The sequence below is a fragment of the Stegodyphus dumicola genome, chromosome 10, assembly GCF_044657685.1.
Source record: "Stegodyphus dumicola isolate Sdum_Otavi_A_Nest chromosome 10, ASM4465768v1".
In the NCBI taxonomy this organism is placed as follows: domain Eukaryota; kingdom Metazoa; phylum Arthropoda; class Arachnida; order Araneae; family Eresidae; genus Stegodyphus; species Stegodyphus dumicola.
This window is the reverse complement of record NC_140777.1, coordinates 187,739,943-187,760,202: the sequence shown is the minus strand read 5'-3', so window position 1 is coordinate 187,760,202 and position 20,260 is coordinate 187,739,943. Positions and strand designations below refer to the sequence as shown.

At 32.3% G+C, this 20,260-nt stretch overlaps 1 protein-coding gene across 2 annotated transcripts in view; it reads left to right on the top strand.

Moving 5' to 3' along the window:
* LOC146995275 (ion transport peptide-like) overlaps nt 1-19,934 on the top strand; it is a 38,826-nt gene extending 18,892 nt beyond the window's left edge. For both annotated transcript variants that reach the window (XM_085826038.1, XM_085826039.1), the window contains 2 exons: nt 13,890-14,089; nt 19,453-19,934. In XM_085826038.1, the coding sequence (XP_085682164.1) occupies nt 13,890-14,089; nt 19,453-19,567 (315 nt within the window). In that variant the 3' untranslated portion in view covers nt 19,568-19,934. The remainder of the gene's footprint in view (nt 1-13,889; nt 14,090-19,452) is intronic.
* Nucleotides 19,935-20,260: the final 326 nt, after the last annotated feature.

The following is a 20,260-nucleotide window of genomic DNA, read 5'->3' as shown; positions in this document are numbered from 1 at the left end:
AAATTTAATATTTCATTCAAGAAAATGAGTTTAGGCTGTTCAATTTTCAATTAATCATTTGCTTAATTCTTAGACATCTGACTGCTTTTTCCTGAAAGAAATTCTACAGGTTTTCAAGCTTGCTATCCAAATAAAAAGCAATAGACGTAAATTAATAAAATGGATTATCATAGGTGCTTAAAAATTATCACAGATTTTGAAATATTTCTAAGCCTTGTATATAAATTCTCCCTCCACTAGGATTAAATTCGTAGTATTTTTTTATACAATTCCAAAAGTAATTTCCTATGTTGAGTGCATTTTAAATAATATACATTTATTCGTGGATTTAAACTTCGTAATAGTTTTCCAAAAGGTTTCGTATATTTTTTAATTTAGGATATCTCTTATAAGAATCAAAGAAAAATATTCGTATGTAATATTTTATTATATTTCTTATTAAAAGTACTAAAGAGGGTCATTGTATGACGTAATTACTTCATTTTTAAGGAAAAAATAGGAGATAAATCAATTTTAGATTTAAATTCAATACATTTCTTATTTCTGTTTCAAAATTTCAAACAAAGTAATGCAAAGCCATTTAGTCTCTTTGCCTTTCGTATTACGTAAGCAAAATATCCTCATGGAGAAAAGAAAATCTGTTATTTTAACTCCCAAGTAAAGTAATTTTGCCTGCAAATGAATTCAATTTTCTTTCAAGGAGTGTGCATAAAATGTATTTCAAAAGTAAATAAATTGAATGCAAAGGAATTCAAATCCCTGTCCATTTTTTCCATGTACCTTATTACTGATCTATTACAAATCATTCACCGCATTATTGCTATAAGTAATAAAACATTTAAGTATTATCATGAATATATATACGGCTTAATAAGAAAGATGGCTTGATAAGAAATTCTTATTATACGGCTTAATAAGAAAGATGAGAAAATCTGTAACTTCAAATATTAAGGTCTAAAACACACACAGCATTTGCAAATAGACACCTAAGGGTGCGGTATTTCTAGAACTGCCAACGCATCATTAAATGTAATTAAGACATTAAAAGCAGATTGAAATTTAGGGCGAAGAATACAAAACAGACGCCCAGATTAATTTTTGGATGATGGATCAGTTTTGGCCAAAATATCACCTTTCTTCGTATTCTGTTTAAAACCTAAAGTCCTGCATTTAACGCACGCCCTCCAGCAAAGTCTCTGAGCTCATCAATCTTTTTATGTATTTTAACTCCGTTCCCGATGTCGTACACTTTTAAACTTTGCAAAAACAAAATAAATGAAATCTACCGCAAAAACAGTTTTTAAATTCAGACGCGTTGTTGTTTATTGGTACATTCCAATAGCTTTGTACAGTCTTTTAGAGTTTGTAATGTTCCTCCCTATCATTCTATTAAACTAAGTGTCCATGAATCTAGTGAATACTAAACGAATAATCGGTTAAGTACAAGAACAGAAATGTAAACTCAAGAAGGATTAATTACGCTTAATTGCTCAAAATGAAGATTTACAGATGGCCCCTTTATCAGGGCGTACAAAAAGCCTCTACTTGGGCTTAACTTAAAAAGTAAGAAATAAGAACTAAACTAATGACTAACTAAAGAGATTGAGCCGAAGCTAACACGATTCTGAACTAGTTGCCCCTTAATATTAAATTAGTCAGCAAAGCTACCAAAAGGCATGTAATACGGCCGAGCGTAGTAACAACTCAGAGAGACGTAGCCAAAAGGCAAACGCGAGCTGTATCGAAATCCTAACTCCCTATATCAAAGTCAGTTGAACTTGACTTAAATACCATTCTCCTTCTCATTTGTATTCAAAACTCATTCTGGTAAGGAATTGTAAACTGAAGCTAGAAGAGACAGGAAAGGTGGCTTCACTTTAAATAACTGTTATAAGATTAGGATATACCTTACAAGTTTTTCGAAGTCAGAAACCTGCAGAAATTCGCAATGCCCTAGCCGGGATTTGAATTCCGGTCGTATCGAATATGAGCGGAACGTGCTTCTAGTTACACCATGAAAGAGTACGGAAAAAAAGGGAGGAAATGCTTTAGATCATTTTTACAAATTTTTGTTTGCTTCAAACTATTCGAACTATTCCGATCGCTATTTTAATAAATGGAAAATACACAGACGGTTTTAGGTTTGAATCCCAATTAAGTATGGATCATATTTAAATGTCTTAAGGAATGCAAACTTTGACTATGTTACAGACGCTTGGATTTAATTGTTTGTTATTGATTAGTTTAATCTAGTCACAAGCGGTGGTTTGTCTGTAGCACAAGTCCGGTTTTATGTTCAGTTCAGACTAAATACGAAGGTTATTTTTAAACCCTCTCCAGTACTTTGTGGCTATTTAAAACGTCTAATAGCTACCTTGTCTAATAATGTCTGCAGAACTTAGTTTCAGCTCTCAGTTATCAATAGAATCCCTACATCTTTATTAATAACCCTATTCTTTGGTAAATAAGTCATTTTAATTACATTTTCCTATTTTTATGAATTAATAAATAAAGCCTTTTTTAAATTACATGATTTTTTTACCTTGTCTTCGATAAATAATTAATAAATATACATAATGAAGACATAACAAAAAAGGACAAAGCAAGATTCTTTAACTTTTGCTTAAAATATTTTTTAATAATAGAGCTAAAAAGAAAATCTGAAAAGTTTCAGATTTTAAATTACGCCCAAAGGGGCGTTTTTTTTTAACATTCTGTGTGTTGCCTTTATTTATTAAATATCATGTTCTTTGCACTTAAACCATAAAATTCAGTTCGAGAGCAATATCGCAAAAGTAATTTTAAATTGAGCCTACCTTTAGAATTTCCGATGCACTGTCTCGTGCGCTGGAGATATTTTTTAACAGTGTTGCCATTCCTCGCTTTGAAATCGTTGAGTTTCTTAATCGAAAATTCTTTAACGTCTGACTAAATATGAAATCGATAATAAAACAAATTGCAAATTTCAAATTTGGGCTTCCAGATGCTCCTATTCGCAGTAGCATTACGTCATTCGAAATTCGATAGCTCTAGGTACCGTTGTTTTATGACAATGGGATAAACATACCTACATTTATGCAGATTCTTCATTATTTAATTTCTTCAAATATAATACAGGGCGATAATATTCAGCGGCAACAGTTTAAAAAGTGAAACGGACGTTCAGTGTGATTTGACGCAAAATCGCAAAACGAAAACAATAGCCCTCAGGGACAAAGCCCTTTGGACTAATTATAAGTTGCACTACTAAAATGTGCAAAAGTAAAACTTTTAGCTCTAATATCTGAAATATAAAAAGTATCTGTTAAGTGCTTAGTTAAGTACATAAAAATGATCCTCCTACGTAAAACACAATATTAAATTTCAAATTCCTTATTTTGGAAACCTTCGGTTTAGCATTTTCTACATCTACACTTTGAGGGATAATGCTAACACTATCCAGAGCCTTTAAGATGAATCTCATTATACACTAAAGCAATTCACTTATCCCAGACGTCATTTACATATTCTTCTGAAAGTTCATAGGGTAGTCTCGCCAGTTACAAGCAATATTCATCTCTCCCTGTGATACGTTAAAAACTCAAACTTTGCCATTTTTAATGACGTATTGATTGCACTAGCTGCTTATCTAATATTTATATTATTCATTAAACAAGCAAATGAAAAATATGATATATTTATACGCATAACCTCTTGGTATATTCTTATCTTATAATGTAAAACGATAACATTTAGGCATCAACTGTAAACAACGTACGCATAAATAAGAAAGAAAAAGACTTACTTTGTACCTGCCTTAGTTTGTGAAATCCTATTACATCAGGTAGCGCAGAAAGTCTTTCCAGTACTTATTTTCTCCTGTGCTTTCGATTAATCGTAGTAAACCTTTCCTGCGAAGTGAAGCGCGTAAAAACCTCTCTTTGGACGACATCTGTTAACGCTAGCAAGGTTCCTTTCATTTACCTTGTTGTAAGATTCTAATAGTCCATTTATTCATGCGTCAACTATTTGTAGTATTATAAAGTTTATCTCTGTGTAACCAGCCGGTGTTTACATGCTCCCACCATCGTAACTCGTGCAAATAGACATCAATTCAAAGAATGAAGTTGCACGATAATTAAAAAATGATTTTTTAGTCCAAAGGGCTTTGTCCCTGAAGGACTATAGTTTTCGTTTTGCGATTTTGCGTTGGTTTACTATAAATGTCCGTTTCACCTTTCAAACTCTTGCCACACAATGTTAGAGTCCTTCATTATATTTGAAGAAATTAAATAATGAAAAATCTGCATAAATGAATGTCTATTTCTCGCATTGTGATAAAACAACGGTACATAGAGCCATCGAATTTTGAATGACGTCATCCTACTGCGAATATGGGCATGTGGAAGCCCAAATTTGGAATTTGGAATTTATTTATTATCGATTTCATATTTTGTAAAACTTTAACGAATTTTTGAGTAACAAACTCCATTATTTAAAAGCGAGCAATGGCAACGTTGTACAGAAAAAACACTTTTATCTTTAGCGCGGGAGACTGTCTATCGGAAATTCTAAAGATAGGGTCAATTTAAAACTATTTTGCGATATTGCTTTTGAACTGAATTTTATAGTTCAAGTGCGAAGAACGTGATATATAATAAATAAAGGTAACAGACAAAATGTTAATAAAACGCCCCTTTGGACGTAATTTAAAATCTGAAACCTTTCAGATTTTTTTTCCCTAATAACTTCTAAAAACCTTCTTTTCATTTTTCGTATGAAACAACTTACTTTAACATTATATTGCGACAGATATTTGGAAAATATGTATATTCAAAGATTTCATGTTACCTGATGTTTGTCTATATCAGAAATACATAAACAATAGTCATTTTATTTCCATTTTCACAACAATTTATAATCTGATTTTATACTAAATTTATAATGAATTGCGGCATTTCTTCGTCCGGGATTCCATAGGGTAATAATTGTATAAATAATACGTCAGTTAGTAACCAGATAACACATGGTTCGAAACTCGCCAAGGACACTTCCAGTTTTTTTTCTTTTTTTCTCCGAAAAACGTAATTATCTTGTAGAACGATTAGGACTTTTTGTTACAGGAAACGGGTAAATGTGAAACGTCCTCCCCGGAATTCGAATTCCGGACCTTCCGACTGCTGGCCGTCCGTCCTTTCCAGTTACACCAGGGACAGGGACCGTCTTCAGAGATACTTGAAGTACCAGAACTTCACAAATATTTAACCATTAATTCTAGACTTTCGTATTGAATATGCGATTACAATAGCTCGGTATGCAATTATTACAATGAACTTAATCTATTAACAGAAGTTAGGTAATAAAAGTTTAATATAACATAATTACTTCGAACATACATTAGTACATCATACAAACATTAGTTTATCTAATTACATAAAATAACATTAAACATTTTTAAGGAACTCATTATTGTAGAATATTATGTGCATCTCCTAGTACATTGTCATATTCCTAAGGCAATTATCTTTTTTATACATTTCGTTCCATTTTTGACATTTTGCAGACAAATGCAACTTTTCTGAAATCTTAAATTGTTTTTGCAAATTAATATTGTAGAGACATTAGGTATTTTGGAAGCAGGAGACTTGAAAAATGAGCAGCGCTCTCGCCGAGAATCGAACCGTGGACCTCTGGATTACGCGCCCAGCGTGCAGACCAATACACCACGAAGGCATGTTATGAAGGCGGGAGAAATACCTTATATACTCCCCATTTTAAAGGGCGGCGGGGGTTTTAGGGAACCCAATCGCGAAATGCTGGGTGGGGAGAATCATCATCCACGCTGGCCATACTATAGGCCAGCGATTCTGAACCGGTGGTAGACAAGAGAAAAATAGGGGGTACGCAAGGAAACAAAGTATTTTTAACTAAATTCAAAAATCTCATAAAAAAAAAAAAGAACAATTGGTAGAAATTTCCTGTGATCGAACTCTAACGGAAGATTTAAAAAATAACACACTTGGTAATTTTTGGTTGAAAATAAAGCGATTAAATTTTTATTGCCTTTTTGCAAAACCTATTTGTGTGAACAAGGAATTTCTTTCATGTTATATTTGAAAAATAAATATTGAAAATTAAAAGTGGATCTTAATTTAAGGTTAAAACTAAGTGAAATAAGACCAGACATATAAAAAACTTGATCTCTGTTAAACAGGCCCAAATACCACATTAAATTTTAGACTAACTTAAATGTTTATTTATTAACTTAAATTTTGATTTTTATAACGTAAATTTTGATAATTAAAATGGTAAACCAATTTTAATCTAATATTTTTTATGTGTGAATATTGAATACAAATAGCCAATAGTTTGTAAAAATGGCAAAATATGTATATTTTTTATTATTTTTATTGAGAAATTGAAAAATAATCTTTGTAAAAAATTTAGTGGTGGTACTAATTTTTTTCAGTTTTTGTTTGGATGGTACGCGTTAGTCGAAACTTTGAGAACCGCTGCTATAGGCTATACAGAGCATATTATTTAGAAGATAAGAAACGTATTTCACGAGTCACACTTAATCTCATAATTTTTTTAATTCAAAATTATTAAAAAGCTAAGTTCGAATTAATTTCAAATCCTGGTTAAATGCGCAGGTAAACTAAATTACTAAAATAAGCTGCAAAGAATTAAGTTGTTTTCTCTGCCTAAGGGTGGCTGTTGCAAAGAAACGCATTTACAGGATGATATTTTAAAATCTCATTATCTCTATTTTTAAAAGTCGAAAATGTTATTATTAAACGGAGTGTGAAATTTCGATTATCAGATTTATAAGCCTTAGAATTTAAAAAGTTTTTTAATACTGCGCAAGTCAATTTGAGACTTCAGTAGTATTTTAAGGCATGAATTATTACTCTAAAAACAGTAAATAATTTCATTAAACTTACAGGTAGAATGTATAGTCAGGTATTTTACTGCCAGTAAAAAGAAGTTTTTGATAAGTGCCCATGAATTTATTACTCTAAATAGACGATCATCAAATTGACATTCGTCATTATTAGCAGGATATTGTTAGTAACTTAAGCATGAATTTCTGCTTCTTTTATCATAAGAGCTACTTCGTCGTTTGGGATTAAGTGTGAGGTAAACCTTTCAGACATTCTGATTGAAAATTAGTGCATTTTTGGTAAGATATAATGATTTATATTATTAAGTACTTCTAATATTATAAATATTTACTTCAAATTTATTATATTACATTTTTATGTAATCCCCAATGCATTTTTATAAATAAGATGGCATATTCTAATTCTTGAATTTTATGAATTTGGAAGAAACTTTCGGATTCAAAAACATGTATTTACCATTTGGATCTTGCAGTCGTAACCTAAAAACCGTTCAACGTTTTAAATCAAAATTTTAGGAAGTTTAGCTCTTTTTACTGTTCAGTAGAAACGCTCGTTAGAAAAGGAAATGCAGTTATTAAAATTTCAATGGACCTGAACAAGCATGTATGCTTCGGTGACAACTCGTAAATTTTCACACAAAGTGCATGTAGTATTTACCTGCTTCAATTCTCGACACATTTGTCCTTTCTATACTTTCTTTGATTTAAATGGATTATGGAGGAAAAGTGAAAGAATTACAAATATAACTCAAGTACTTTTTTGTCAAATTGTATTGAAAATATGAATTACAAGATTCGAATAAGTATTTTATTTACTAAATTTCGTTAGCATCTTCTTATGCATTTAAAACCCTGATCTCTAATTCGTTTTTCATTTACAAATTTTATTCTAGTTTAAAAAAAATTAATAGTTTATAAACATTTTTTGCACTTCCTTTTTTTTTAATTATTTTTATATGAAAGGTTTGAGAATTTCAAGCTTGCATTTTCAAGGACCTTCTCGAATTCGTATTCTAAAAGCATGCATCTTTAATTAGCCAGCAGGAAGAAAATAATGTTCCGTGTAAAAGTTCGTAATTACTGCTTTTGTTTCCTCAACTGTAAGAGTTTCTTTGAAACCTGTTTTATCTTATATACCATCTATAGATATCAACGCATGAAGTACCGGACTTACTTTAATATTTAATACGAAATTTTTATATAAAGCTTTCTAAAGGTTTTCAATCAACATGTTTACGTGACTGAAACTTCTGTGAATTCAGTACTAAAGAAAGCTGTTTGGATAGTAGGTTTCCGTTCATTTTCCTTTGTTTGATTTTGTTTTGTTAAGATAACAATCATTTTTAAGTCGCCTTCAAAATTTAATTACATGAGGAATTAAGTTGTTGTTTTAAGTACTTTGAAATTAAAAGATAAGTCTAATGTGTTTCAGTTCATTTATGAAGAATGCTGCGTTAAATTTAATTAAATTTTGCCAATTTTATCCCACGCAAATTACAGGACGTATATTATCGTAAAAATATTCGGCATCGAATCTTTGGCTCAATTTCATGTGCCATGTTAAATATGTTAAATATATATTTTAAAGCAAATTAATTCATCTTGTTGAATTAATAACGGGGAAAGTGCAGAATCGTCCACTGCTGGACGCGTTTTTAAGAATTGCAAATACTCGGTATCCATGTACACATCAACTATTTTCACTTAGAAAACATCCCAGAATTGCATGAAAATGGCATTGCGCACTCCCTTTACTTAATCCATGTACACGTCGACATATTTTCACTTAAAAAGTCAAAGAAAATTGACAAAAATCCAATTCTTCTTATTTTTGAAAAAAAGTCCCAAACAAACGCCAAGCAAATAAGTGAGCGATTCTGCACTTTAGCCTTAATAACAACAGCCAACAAAAGCTTGCATCTTAAAATAATGTTAAACATTTATGAATGATTGATTTTTATAAAATTTATCGATTTATTTTAGGTTTAAAGATTTATGAAATGTTTTATTTTCCTAAATTCTCACTGCAGTTTATAGCGCATATTACGTAGAGCAAATTTTACCTTAAAGTAACACGAGAATTAATATACCTCTATTTTATAGTAAGCTTCGAAATCTAAACTGTTTATTGCGTACTAGCAGTTAAGCTGCCAGCCTTGTTCTGGCTTTTAAATGTACCGGAAAAATGCCTGAAGGAAACACCAAACGTTAAACTTAAAAACTGCGCAGAATTTTACTCTGCAGAACAACTTCATAAAAAAAATTAAAAAAAAAAAAAAAACCCACAAATTTTTTTTAAATGTATTAAAGATAAAAAAATTACAATGAAAGAAGCAATATCCCTTAATATAAGTATTAATTACCCTACTAAATAAATTAACCACCTTCCCGTTGACTTCTCTCGACAAACGTGCAGTATCCAAGAGAAACATTCAATTTAAAAACTGCACAGAATGATCGCCCTCATTCTCTGAATGGCAACAGGGCCGATTTTCAACAGTCGGCAGTGCAGTATACAATTGAATGAAAAACTGTTGCCAAAACCACATTTCTAAAAGAGTGAAACTATTCAAAATGATGCGATAAAATCGAAAAGAAAAAAATTTAAAAAAAAAAATTCCATTCGAATTTTAAAATATTCGCTTCGAGATGCACTGGCTCTTGTCTAGATACACCTATTTACCAAATTTCGTAGCCCTGGGTCTATTAGCTTACGCGCAGCACGAACGAAAAACACAGGGACTCTTTCTTTTATTATATGGAGAGATAACGTTTTTGCTGTAAATATGAAATTTCGGGCGGCCATTGAGACATCTGTTTAAACATTTTCCAAGGCTGGGAGGAGATAAGACAATTAGATGTGGATTCACTGAGGCTTTTATTCTTATTGAAAAATATATTGCCAATTTTCAGGCAATTTTTAAATTCGGAAGTTGCAAAACTCGATTGCAAAAACTACGGATTATATTGAAGTGGGCTTGATTGATTAGCTTAATAGTGTGATTATCAATGCCATCTGTGTCTGGTTCTTTTTAAAGCTAGGCTTTTAAATATTAGCTTGATTTCTTGTTTTGAGAAGGAGAAAACAATAAATACTGTGATCTTCCTGGTAAATAATTATTCTACAAAATATATGTAATATATAGTATTATCTTTTACCATTCATATCGTTTATTTATTGTCTTTTACCATTTATATATTAATTTTGAAAATGTTTCAAGAATTCACAATTATCTTGATATAATTCAGAAACGTGAAAATTCTTCCGCTACTCCTTAAAAAAGAATGAGGAATTTTCAGTAATTATATATTTTATATCAATTTATTATGCTTTATTGAAGTTTTTTCAGTTTTGAATGGGTTTTGTTTAAATTTTGATGTGAGCGTTTCCTGTTGGAAAGTTGCCCCTTTTCACGATTTCATTTTGATTAAATTTTTATCTCTCGATTATTCAGCGCGACCTAAATAATATATTTCATCTAAATTTGAAAATTTTCAACTTTTGTTTATACTAAATTCAAAATAATTGTCAAACTTTTACAGCAACGTTTGCAACAAATTCGAGATATGTGGTCAAATTAAAGCAAATAATTAATCTATATTACGTTTCTTAATTTATACAATTCATAGTTTCATTTATTTCACAACTAGCGCTACGTGGCCAGCCTTCGTCTGGCTTTTAAATGTATCGGGAAAATGCCTAAAGGACACGCCGAATATTAAATTTGAAACTGCACATTTTTACTCTGCAGAACAACTTTATCAAAAACAAAACACAAATTTCAATAAAAATGTGTTATATATATAAAAACATTACAATGAAATAAGCAATATCTCTTAATACAAGTATTAATTATCCTAATAAATTAATTAATCGACTTCCCGTTGCAAAATCTTAAGAATTCAAATAGTATAAAGGAAGTTAAGAAATTTGTTTCCTAAAAGAAGGCATGCAAAACTTTTCAATGTCTTACAAACAGTGAAATAAGCAATAATTAACATGGAAAAAAATCTTCAAATGAAAGTATAATTAATAATATTTTATCTCTTATTTTCAACAGTCAGCAGTCCAGTATACAAAGCATTGAAAACTACGAGTATGTGATCGAAGTGATGCGATTTCATCCAAAAAGATAAAATATAAAAAATATGATTCGACTTTTGAAAGAATACCTTCGAGTTGCACTGGCTCTTTTCTAGATGCACCTATGTTCCAAATTTCGTAGCCCTGGGTCTATTAGCTTACGCACAACACGAACGAAAGACACACGCACACACAGACAGACTCTTTCTTTTATTATATGTAGAGATTTTTCAAGCCCATACTAAGTGAAATTATTTTCCTAATTTTCTAATAACAAGTATGCGAATTTGATTCGTTTCGATAATTCCTTACAGATGTAATAATGTTGTTGTGTAGGTTTTAATCGCATCAAATAAATGAATCACCCATGGTGCAGGCTTTAAGAAATGCATTTCAGTTATATAAACTGTGCTCAAAATTTTCTCTTTATTGCTTCGTTGGAAATTAAGTGCCATAGCTTCGTGCTTTTTTTGCTCATGGAAATTTATAATGAAATAAAAAATGCTTGTTAGAGGTATGAAAACAGGCATGGTGACAAAAATGTTCTTTAACCCTCCAGAAAAGAGGAAGACAGAAAATAATAATGTTTTACTGTTTTCTTTTTTTCCTTTTTTTCTTTGATAAATTACTTCGCAACAAACTCCTCAAAATAAACTGTTTATTGTGAAATGTTAATGGAGTCTGAATGACTCCGAGCGGAATAACCCAGACTTTATGAAACATTCTGTTGCTACACCCAGTTCTCAAGGGAAATTTAATGAGCGTCTCTTAACCAAATACTTGAACTATTAAAATACCGCGAGAAAACCTACATTTCGATTTTAATAAAAACTTACACTTTTCTTACATATATTATTATGTAGTATACAAAAATTTTATTTCTTTTTTTTAAAACTTCATTCAGCTTTAGATATTCAACTAGATACTACTGTTGTAATATAGGATATGTCAGTTAACGTTGAATCTTTAGCTTTAAAATGAGTCGAAAAAGAAAGGAAAGAGTACTAAGTAGAATCGAGTGAAAGAAAAACAACTTGTGTAGAGGCATTTGGTATTTTTGATGCTGGGAGACGTAAAAATGAGCAATGCCCTTGCCGGAATTAGAACCATGAATCTCTCGAATACGCGCCGAGCGTGCTCAGCACTACACCACGAAGGCATGCTAAGAAGGCGGGAGAAATACCTTATAGCTTATTAGAAATCATGTGCAAAATACCTTTACCTGGCTTTTAGTTTAGCAACCTTTGATCGTAACATATACTTTCAGTTACAAAAACTATTTCGAACCATGCAAATATTAATGTTTTGTCATTTTTTTAATTTAACAAACTAATTTATGAAAACAAACCTTTTATACTTTCTGCCTGCCCAATTTAGTAAAATTTTATATCCATGATGTAAAAGGATTTTCACAACACTTCATTTCCGTACAACAAAGATTCGCCAAGATATTTCGCTTTAAATTTGAATATCGTGTTCAGGATCTCTAGACAAACTTATGAGCAAAATTATTCCATTTGTATGCAATTAAAAACAAAACAAAACAAAAAATCTGAAAGGTTTCCGATTTTAAATTACGTCCAAAGGGAGCGCTTTTCTTCACATTTTGTGTGCTACCTTTATTTATTAAATATCATGTTCTGTGCACTTAAACCATAAAATTCAGTTCAAAAGCAATATCGCAAAAAAAATTTTAAATTGAGCCTATCCTTAGAATTTCTGATACACGGTCTCGCGCGTTGGAGATAATTTTTTTCCCGTATAGTGTTGCCAATTTTTTTCCCGTATAGTGTTGCCATTGCTCGCTTTGAAATCGTTTAGTTTGTTAATCTAAAATTCGCTAAGTGTTACAAAATATGAAGTCGATAATAAAACAAATTTTCAAGTTCAAATTAAGTGAACGGGCCTATATTCTATGGAAGATTACGTTATTCAAATTTTCATGGTTCTAGGTAGTTCGTTGTTTTATCACAATGCGAGAAACACATATATTTATACAGATTCTTCATTGTTTAATTTCTTGAAATATAATACAGGGTGATAGTATTTGGTGGCAACAATTTGAAAAGTGGAACAACGCTTATCGTGAATCGACGCAAAATGGAAAAACGAAGTCAATAGTCCTTCTGGGCAAATTGCCCCTTTGGACTAAGAATCAGTTTAGAAAAAGATTTCATTGTTAGTAGGTTAAGTGACGAGCTTCTGTAATGTCATAAATCATGAAATGTTCATGAAAAATATTGATCAACATAAATTCTTTCAAATCTTAAAGAATTCGTGTTCTAGAAAACGCTAAAATCATCAGTATTGACACATACACAATTCGTAATATTATTTACACGCATGATTTGCAAAAATAATTCTAGTTAAATAAAATTTCTATACTATAAAAGGATAAGAATTCTAAAATATTAAAACTTCATCGCAGTACCAATAACAGTATGTGCTTGAAAATTTAAAAATTTCTTCTGTGAAAGTTCTTATGACTCACCAACTGTAATAAAATTATAAATTAGAGAATATTACATACTAGTTACTTAAGAAAAAATATCACTGAATGGCATTTGAGGGAAAATATATCAACCTCGAATTTATTTATTAATCTACCCCTCAACGCTATTTGAAAATGGGCGTCAAATTTCTCAAATTTTGAAATTTCGTTTAGTTTTGCTTGACAGAAGTGAAACATTTTGTGTGCTATTTTTCATAATGAGTAAAAGTTTTTTCCAAGAAACCGAAAACGTTATAAAAAGTTAAAGTTCGTACTTTTAAAAAAAACTGTTTTTTTTTAAGTGACAAAACATGGTTATTGCGTGATTTATGCAATGATGAAAACGATGAAAGATTCGCTTAGAATGAAAAAGAATTCATGAATTGCTTTGTTATTGTAATTTTGCTTCAGATTCTGCTTTTTCTCGACAGATGGCGTTACTTCGAATGTTACTGTGTCTGTTAGCTGTTGCCGTATCCGTAAATGAATCGGCCCACGTTCTCCAGAAAAGAAGTTTCGTCCAGCTTGGCTGCATGGGGATGTTCGACAGATCAAAATTTGCACGTCTGGACGCAGTTTGTGAAGAATGTTACGAACTTTATAGAGAACCTGATCTTCACTCTCTATGCAGGTAAATGAATTTTAGATAAAATACGTTTGGAACGCAGGATTTTATGTTCCCTAAGTTAAAAGCCGATTTTTTTCATTGCCTCTATTTTTTTTGGGGGGGGGGGCATTTGTCTTGTATGTCTTTGGTACTTGCCTTGGCGAGAGAAAACGGCGAAGGAGTATTTCGGGACTAAGAAAGTTCGATTTGTTGCCAAATATTATAAAAATGCACGAAAATAAAATTGACTATGGTAAAAGATAATTCATTCAATTAAGTTATACATACACGTTTAAGTCACAATATAAGTTATTTAATATACACATATAGGAGATATTTAATGTAAATTCTTTTATTTTAGTATTTTATGCAGTTTTCTGAAAACGTTATTTATAATAACAACATAATTCAACAGAACTTCATTAACATATAAATGAATTGTAGAGTTTGATGAAATAACATGAGCAATTTATTTAAAATAGCAACGTATCATTATTATGTCATTATAAGGGCACATCCTCGATCCTCCTAGCCAGCAAAAGCGGGCCGTATGATCAAAAAATGGGATTGGACAGAAAAAAAAACAGATACAAGAAAGAAACATATAAAGTCCAAAACCTGAGTTTCCAATTCTATATTTGTTCGTATTTATAATCTTCATTATTGTCTCTGCAAAATTTTTCAAATTTGAATAGTTTCTTTTAAAATCTTCCTTAAAGTTCTTTTTATATCTCTCTCTTGCTCTCCGGGTAAGCTTACATTCATCGACGAAGTGCCTGGCGTCGCCAAACTTATCACAAATTAAGCATTTATCGTTATTCTATTCTGTAGATGGAACCGATTAAAGAAAGCCGGGAAACGCCCATGATTAGTCAGAATCTGATTTATATCAACATTATTTATAATATACATCTTCTGGTTTAACTTTATTTTTCATTAACTTTTTTTTTTCTTATTACACGACTCCTAGCAAAAATTCCATTCTGTATAAATCCAGTTTTCCATTTCAGCAGTGGTCTTTTTCTTGAATCTTGGATATCAGAATTATCGGTCCCATCCCCAATTGCCGCCATTTTAAGGGTGAATTAACGGGGGGCGCAGCCCTTAGCCCACCCAACCAAGAACACTTGGTCATATGACTTATCACAAGGGCCGGCCCATCTAACAACAAACGAGGGGCCAGAGACCCGGCCGTGCTCAAAAAACTAACAAAGAAAAACAAACAAATAAAATATTAAACTATGAATCCCGGGAAACCAAAAGCCCCAGGAACCGAGTAACAAAAATGTTAGAAAAAAAGAGAACTAAACAAAATCATAAATACGACCAGTGAATTTCATCCATTTTAAGGGTGTCCGTCTATAAGATATTTCTACCACTTTCCTAGCGTGCCTTCGTGGTGTAGGTGTTCTGCACGCTGGACCGGTATTTCAGAGGTCCTTGGTTCGATTCCCGGCGAAGGCATTTGTTATTTTTCATCTTTTCTGCCTCTAAAAATATACCTAAAGTATCTACACGTCTTTCGTTTCTAACAATTCCACTGTGTGTTTTCACTCAGGGTTAATTTAACAATATGTTTTCTTTCATCCTTTTTAAACAGATAGCAACATATGTAAATATGTCGAAAATAATATTTATTCTTGTATTTAATACAATTTTAATAGCAGTTTATTAAAAAAGTAACATATATTATCATACCGGAAAAATTAATTTTTTGCGGAATCTTTCTGATGGCTACTACTTATGAGTTGTTGCCAATAATGACTCAAACGTCAACAGTAGCCTCATTTTCCTTGATAGGAGATTGAAAATAGTAAGTATAATGAGTATTTTACAATGAAAAACAGTTATATTGACACAAATTTCAAAAAACAAGTTAGATCGTTAATCGCTTAATTCTCGCACATGCAGAGGTAGCTAACTGTTTGTTTCTTGCACATGCGCAGATCAGCAATTTTTTTGTTTCTCTCTGACGCAGAAATGCGCTAGTAGCGCTTTTTTTTTATCAATCTCCAATTATCCAAATCTCCAATTAACTATAATTATCAGAACTCCGACTTTCCGAAACGCTTTCAGAATTTAAGAAAAAAATTAAGAGGGAAACTTAGTTTTGGACAATCAACGATTTTAGGCATTAAAAGGAGCAAACCTACATTTTTAAACTTCGTGCCACTGCTTGAAAACAAAGATGGCAGTTCTTCAAGAAAATCAATGAAGGCAACAGCAAACAAAAATTTAGAAGATGTCGTTTTCAATTGGTTTTTGCAGCAATGTTCTATGGAAAACCCAGTCTTGGGTCCTATTCTTTGTGAGAAAGCTAAGATCTTAGCTCAGAAGCTTCGTTGTTCAAGCTTTTAAAGCAAGTAACGGCTGGATAAGAAATGTTAAGTGCGGGCACGATGTCCGTCAGACAGCTTACTCTGACCGAGATGTTCAGCATGACTTTCAGCACTTATAAGTACTGTACAGTACGCCATATAACATGTACGTAAAGTGTTGCCTTTTCATTTTAATTGATGAAAGCCTCTTTTTCTTTAAAATAGTTTTTTTTCTCCCATTTTCAACATACAATACGTACAGCAATTAATTAAAATGTGCGTATATGCTTTCTTCGAAAAAACTCCAATTACCCAAATGGGGTCCGGTCCCAATTGATTCGGATAATTGGATTTTTACTGTTATATGTTTTAATATTCTACCAAGTAATTACAATGAAAATTAGAATATTGTATTTAAAATTTTAATCAGAAACGACAAATCAAAATTGCGTTCCACAAAATATATCAAAAAATGCATATCACAAAATGCTAACCTTACAAGGCATCCTATTAAGTGTGCAAAAACTCACATTTATCAACCCATTTTACTGTTTCTTCATTTTTTGTCGATTCCCATCTGGAAACATGTTAGTTAACGTATATAAGAACAGAGTTCTTGAAATTAATCGAAAGCATTTCGTAGCGACCGCTCATTATACACGTTAATTAATCTCTCAAGTGTTAAATCCCAAAAGAATCGGTAAATAATGTTACAGTACATATGTAAAGATATTAGGTTAACACGAAGCAGAAGATTTTGAAAAATGAGCAATACCATAGCCGGGGCTCAAACCACGGACATTTCGAATACGCGCCGCATGTGCTGACCACTACACCCCGAAGGCATGCTAAGAAGGTGGGAGAAATACCTTATATACTCCCCCTTTTAAAGGGCGACTGGGGATTAGGGAACCCAATCGCCAAATCCTGGTGGTGGAGAATCATCATCCGCTATACTTTTAGTTCGGACGCTACTGTAGAGACATTAGGTTAACTTTAAGCAAGAGAGATGAAAAATGAGCAATACCTTCGCCGGGACTCGAACCACGGATCTCTAGAATACGCGTCGAGTGTGCTGACCACTAACCCGCGAAGGCATGCTAAGAAGGCGAGAGAAATACCTTCTACACGAACTGCGTAGTTTGTTAGGTTTGAGGTTTTTCTTTAAACCTTCTTAGATAATAGCCCTTTCTTTGGAACACTAAGATGGAGCTACTAAGTCGTTTGAATATCTAATCTACACGGGTAAAACGTCAGCTTGAAATACGCAAAGTAATATTAAAAATTGATATTCAAATAATATATAAGATGACCAATTTTTAAACCTACGGAGGACTACTTAAACACACGTGTCAGATTATGTACACAGTATATTAAGTTTATATAGGACTACGATCTCATATAGTAAACAGGAGTTTTTTCAAAACAGGATATTATTAGTTTCAGATTCCTTTTGCAGCCTTTTATAGAGAAAAAATACGGAGAGTGAATGTAAAACTGCATACCTAAACAGCTCAAAATGTGATTTAAGTTATTGAGAATGCCATAGAAATTTGTGGAAAGTAACAAATTCACTAACACAATTTTAATGATGATGTTGATCATTTTAATAAGTTCTGAATGTGATCCAAACTAACTGTGAGTCATTCGGAGTCATAAATTAGTATAGTCGTTCAGGGACATTTCGACACTTGGGAGATCTTGGCACTTTTAAGGAGTCCTTAGTAGAGTGGTCTGCACCTGGTGTCGCGTATGGAAACCACTGTATTGGAATAACCGAAGAGTGTAGTGCGTCATTGTGAATCGAAAGTGTTGTAAAGTCAGAGATTGATCAAGAAAATAAATATTAATAATCTGTCATCTAAATTCTTCATAGTTTGCAATGCATAAAGTAAAAGATTGGCTTTGATAACGATGATAAATGTGGACGATGGCTTAGATTTTTGGCGGTTTCCAAATGACTGGCTGGTGAGATCAGGCATTCAGGAACATGGATGTCTACGCAAAAAGTTTTCATAGCCAGTCAGAGGCGGGTGCTGCCATCTTTCATAGAAATGTGTAACTCGTCGAGATTTCGACAGTAAGTTACGGAGAGATCTCGACAGTCGAGTCAGGCAATTTTGCCAATGGCTTCCGAAAATGTGGAATATACCCATACAATCCCGATATTTTGGAAGACAATGTGTTTGAATATGAACTCATGTCTACTACAAATGGCACCATTCCAGTTATGGTAGAGGAAGACGATAACCTCCAGAGGTCATCACCACCATCTACTGCATTAGCTTCTACATCATTTTCGGAATTATCCCCTGTACCAGAAGTATAGAACCACTCTGTATGGAAAAGGAGAAAGAAACAAGAATCAGCCATTATAACATCCGCAGAATACAGGAGTCAACTACGCAGTAAAACACCAACACAGGGACCTAGACGTCAGGGAGGAATTTAACCCAGTACCTCGAGGGATCTCGAAGACAGTGAAAATTACCGTGGCGAGTGCGATGAATACTATTTTGATCATACTGCAGGACAGAAGTGGGTGAAATGTGTTGGAGAGTGTAGTACGTGGTTCCATGAGGCGTGTGCACAAAATGGGAATCAACCCCAGTTTACATGTAACAAATGTACATAGTTAAAAGGGAGGATATATATTGTTGCATTGTTAATATGTGTTTAGTCCTTCAATCTTTCTTTTCCATAGTGCGTTGTCCTTATTTCTTAAAAAAAAGCCATTGTTCTGAATTGTACCTGCCGCCCCGTAGATACCTGTCGAGATCTCCCGCAGTTAAGGGAGAAGTAGACATTTGGCTTTTATGTTTTTCATTGCATTTATATGACCCTTGATGTTTTTCAATTATTTTATGGATATTATTTCACAGATGTCATATATCTAATACATTCTATTCAAAAGCAGCCTAATTTGAATTAAGCTTTGAGAATTCTCTTTTAATCTTGTACGTTTAATTCTGACATTCTATTGTTACATTATATTATTCATTTAACCATTAATGATTCTATTGTTGCATTAATAGTCAATTAAATACTTACTAATATCCACTTTTTCAGATCAAACTGCTTCAAGAATAGCTACTTTTCCAAGTGTGTCGACGCATTGCTTCTCACGGGTGAACAAGAGGAATTAGACAATACAGTTCGACAGTTATACGGCAAGAGGAAGTGAGGCTACTACAAAGAACAGACACAAAAACACATGATATGTGTACCAGAGGAGAGCTTAAACTCGCTTTAAATTATTGCACTGTTTATTTCTTTCGTTTTTTTATTTCCTTTTTGTTGATAGTTATTTATTTCATGCAAAGACTGGTGACAGAAAGACCTGCGCTACCAGATCAGCAAAGAGAATGAAGAACTGAAAGTTATTATTTTCCCAGTGTGATCATTTCTGACAGAAGCGTTTTATCTGTGTTATTTATTGAGTCTCAGACTTATGTTTAACTATATATTGAAGATGTACAATTTACAAACCTATTTTCTTTACATTTGTGATTTTAGTATGATAAAATAAATTTATAATGGCAACACTGTTATTTCGTTGGAATTCCTTTTATCACGCTACTAGCGGAAGTACCCAATGCCAGTTAAGTTAGATTGAGAGTAATGCATCTAACAACCGACAGAACGATAATGCTGTAATCCTTCTCTAGTAACGAGGCAAAAAATACGATTCATAGTCATACATTTTTCACTCTGATTCTCATTATATCGGCAACAATGGCGCGCAGTTTTGAATAATTTTCGTCTTTCTAATCAAATGGTCATAAAAGCTCAAGTTCCATCCAATATTTCACCTGTATTCACTTTCAGTCGATTAAATGGTGCAAAAAAGGGATCATACTTGATCAGAAATCAATGA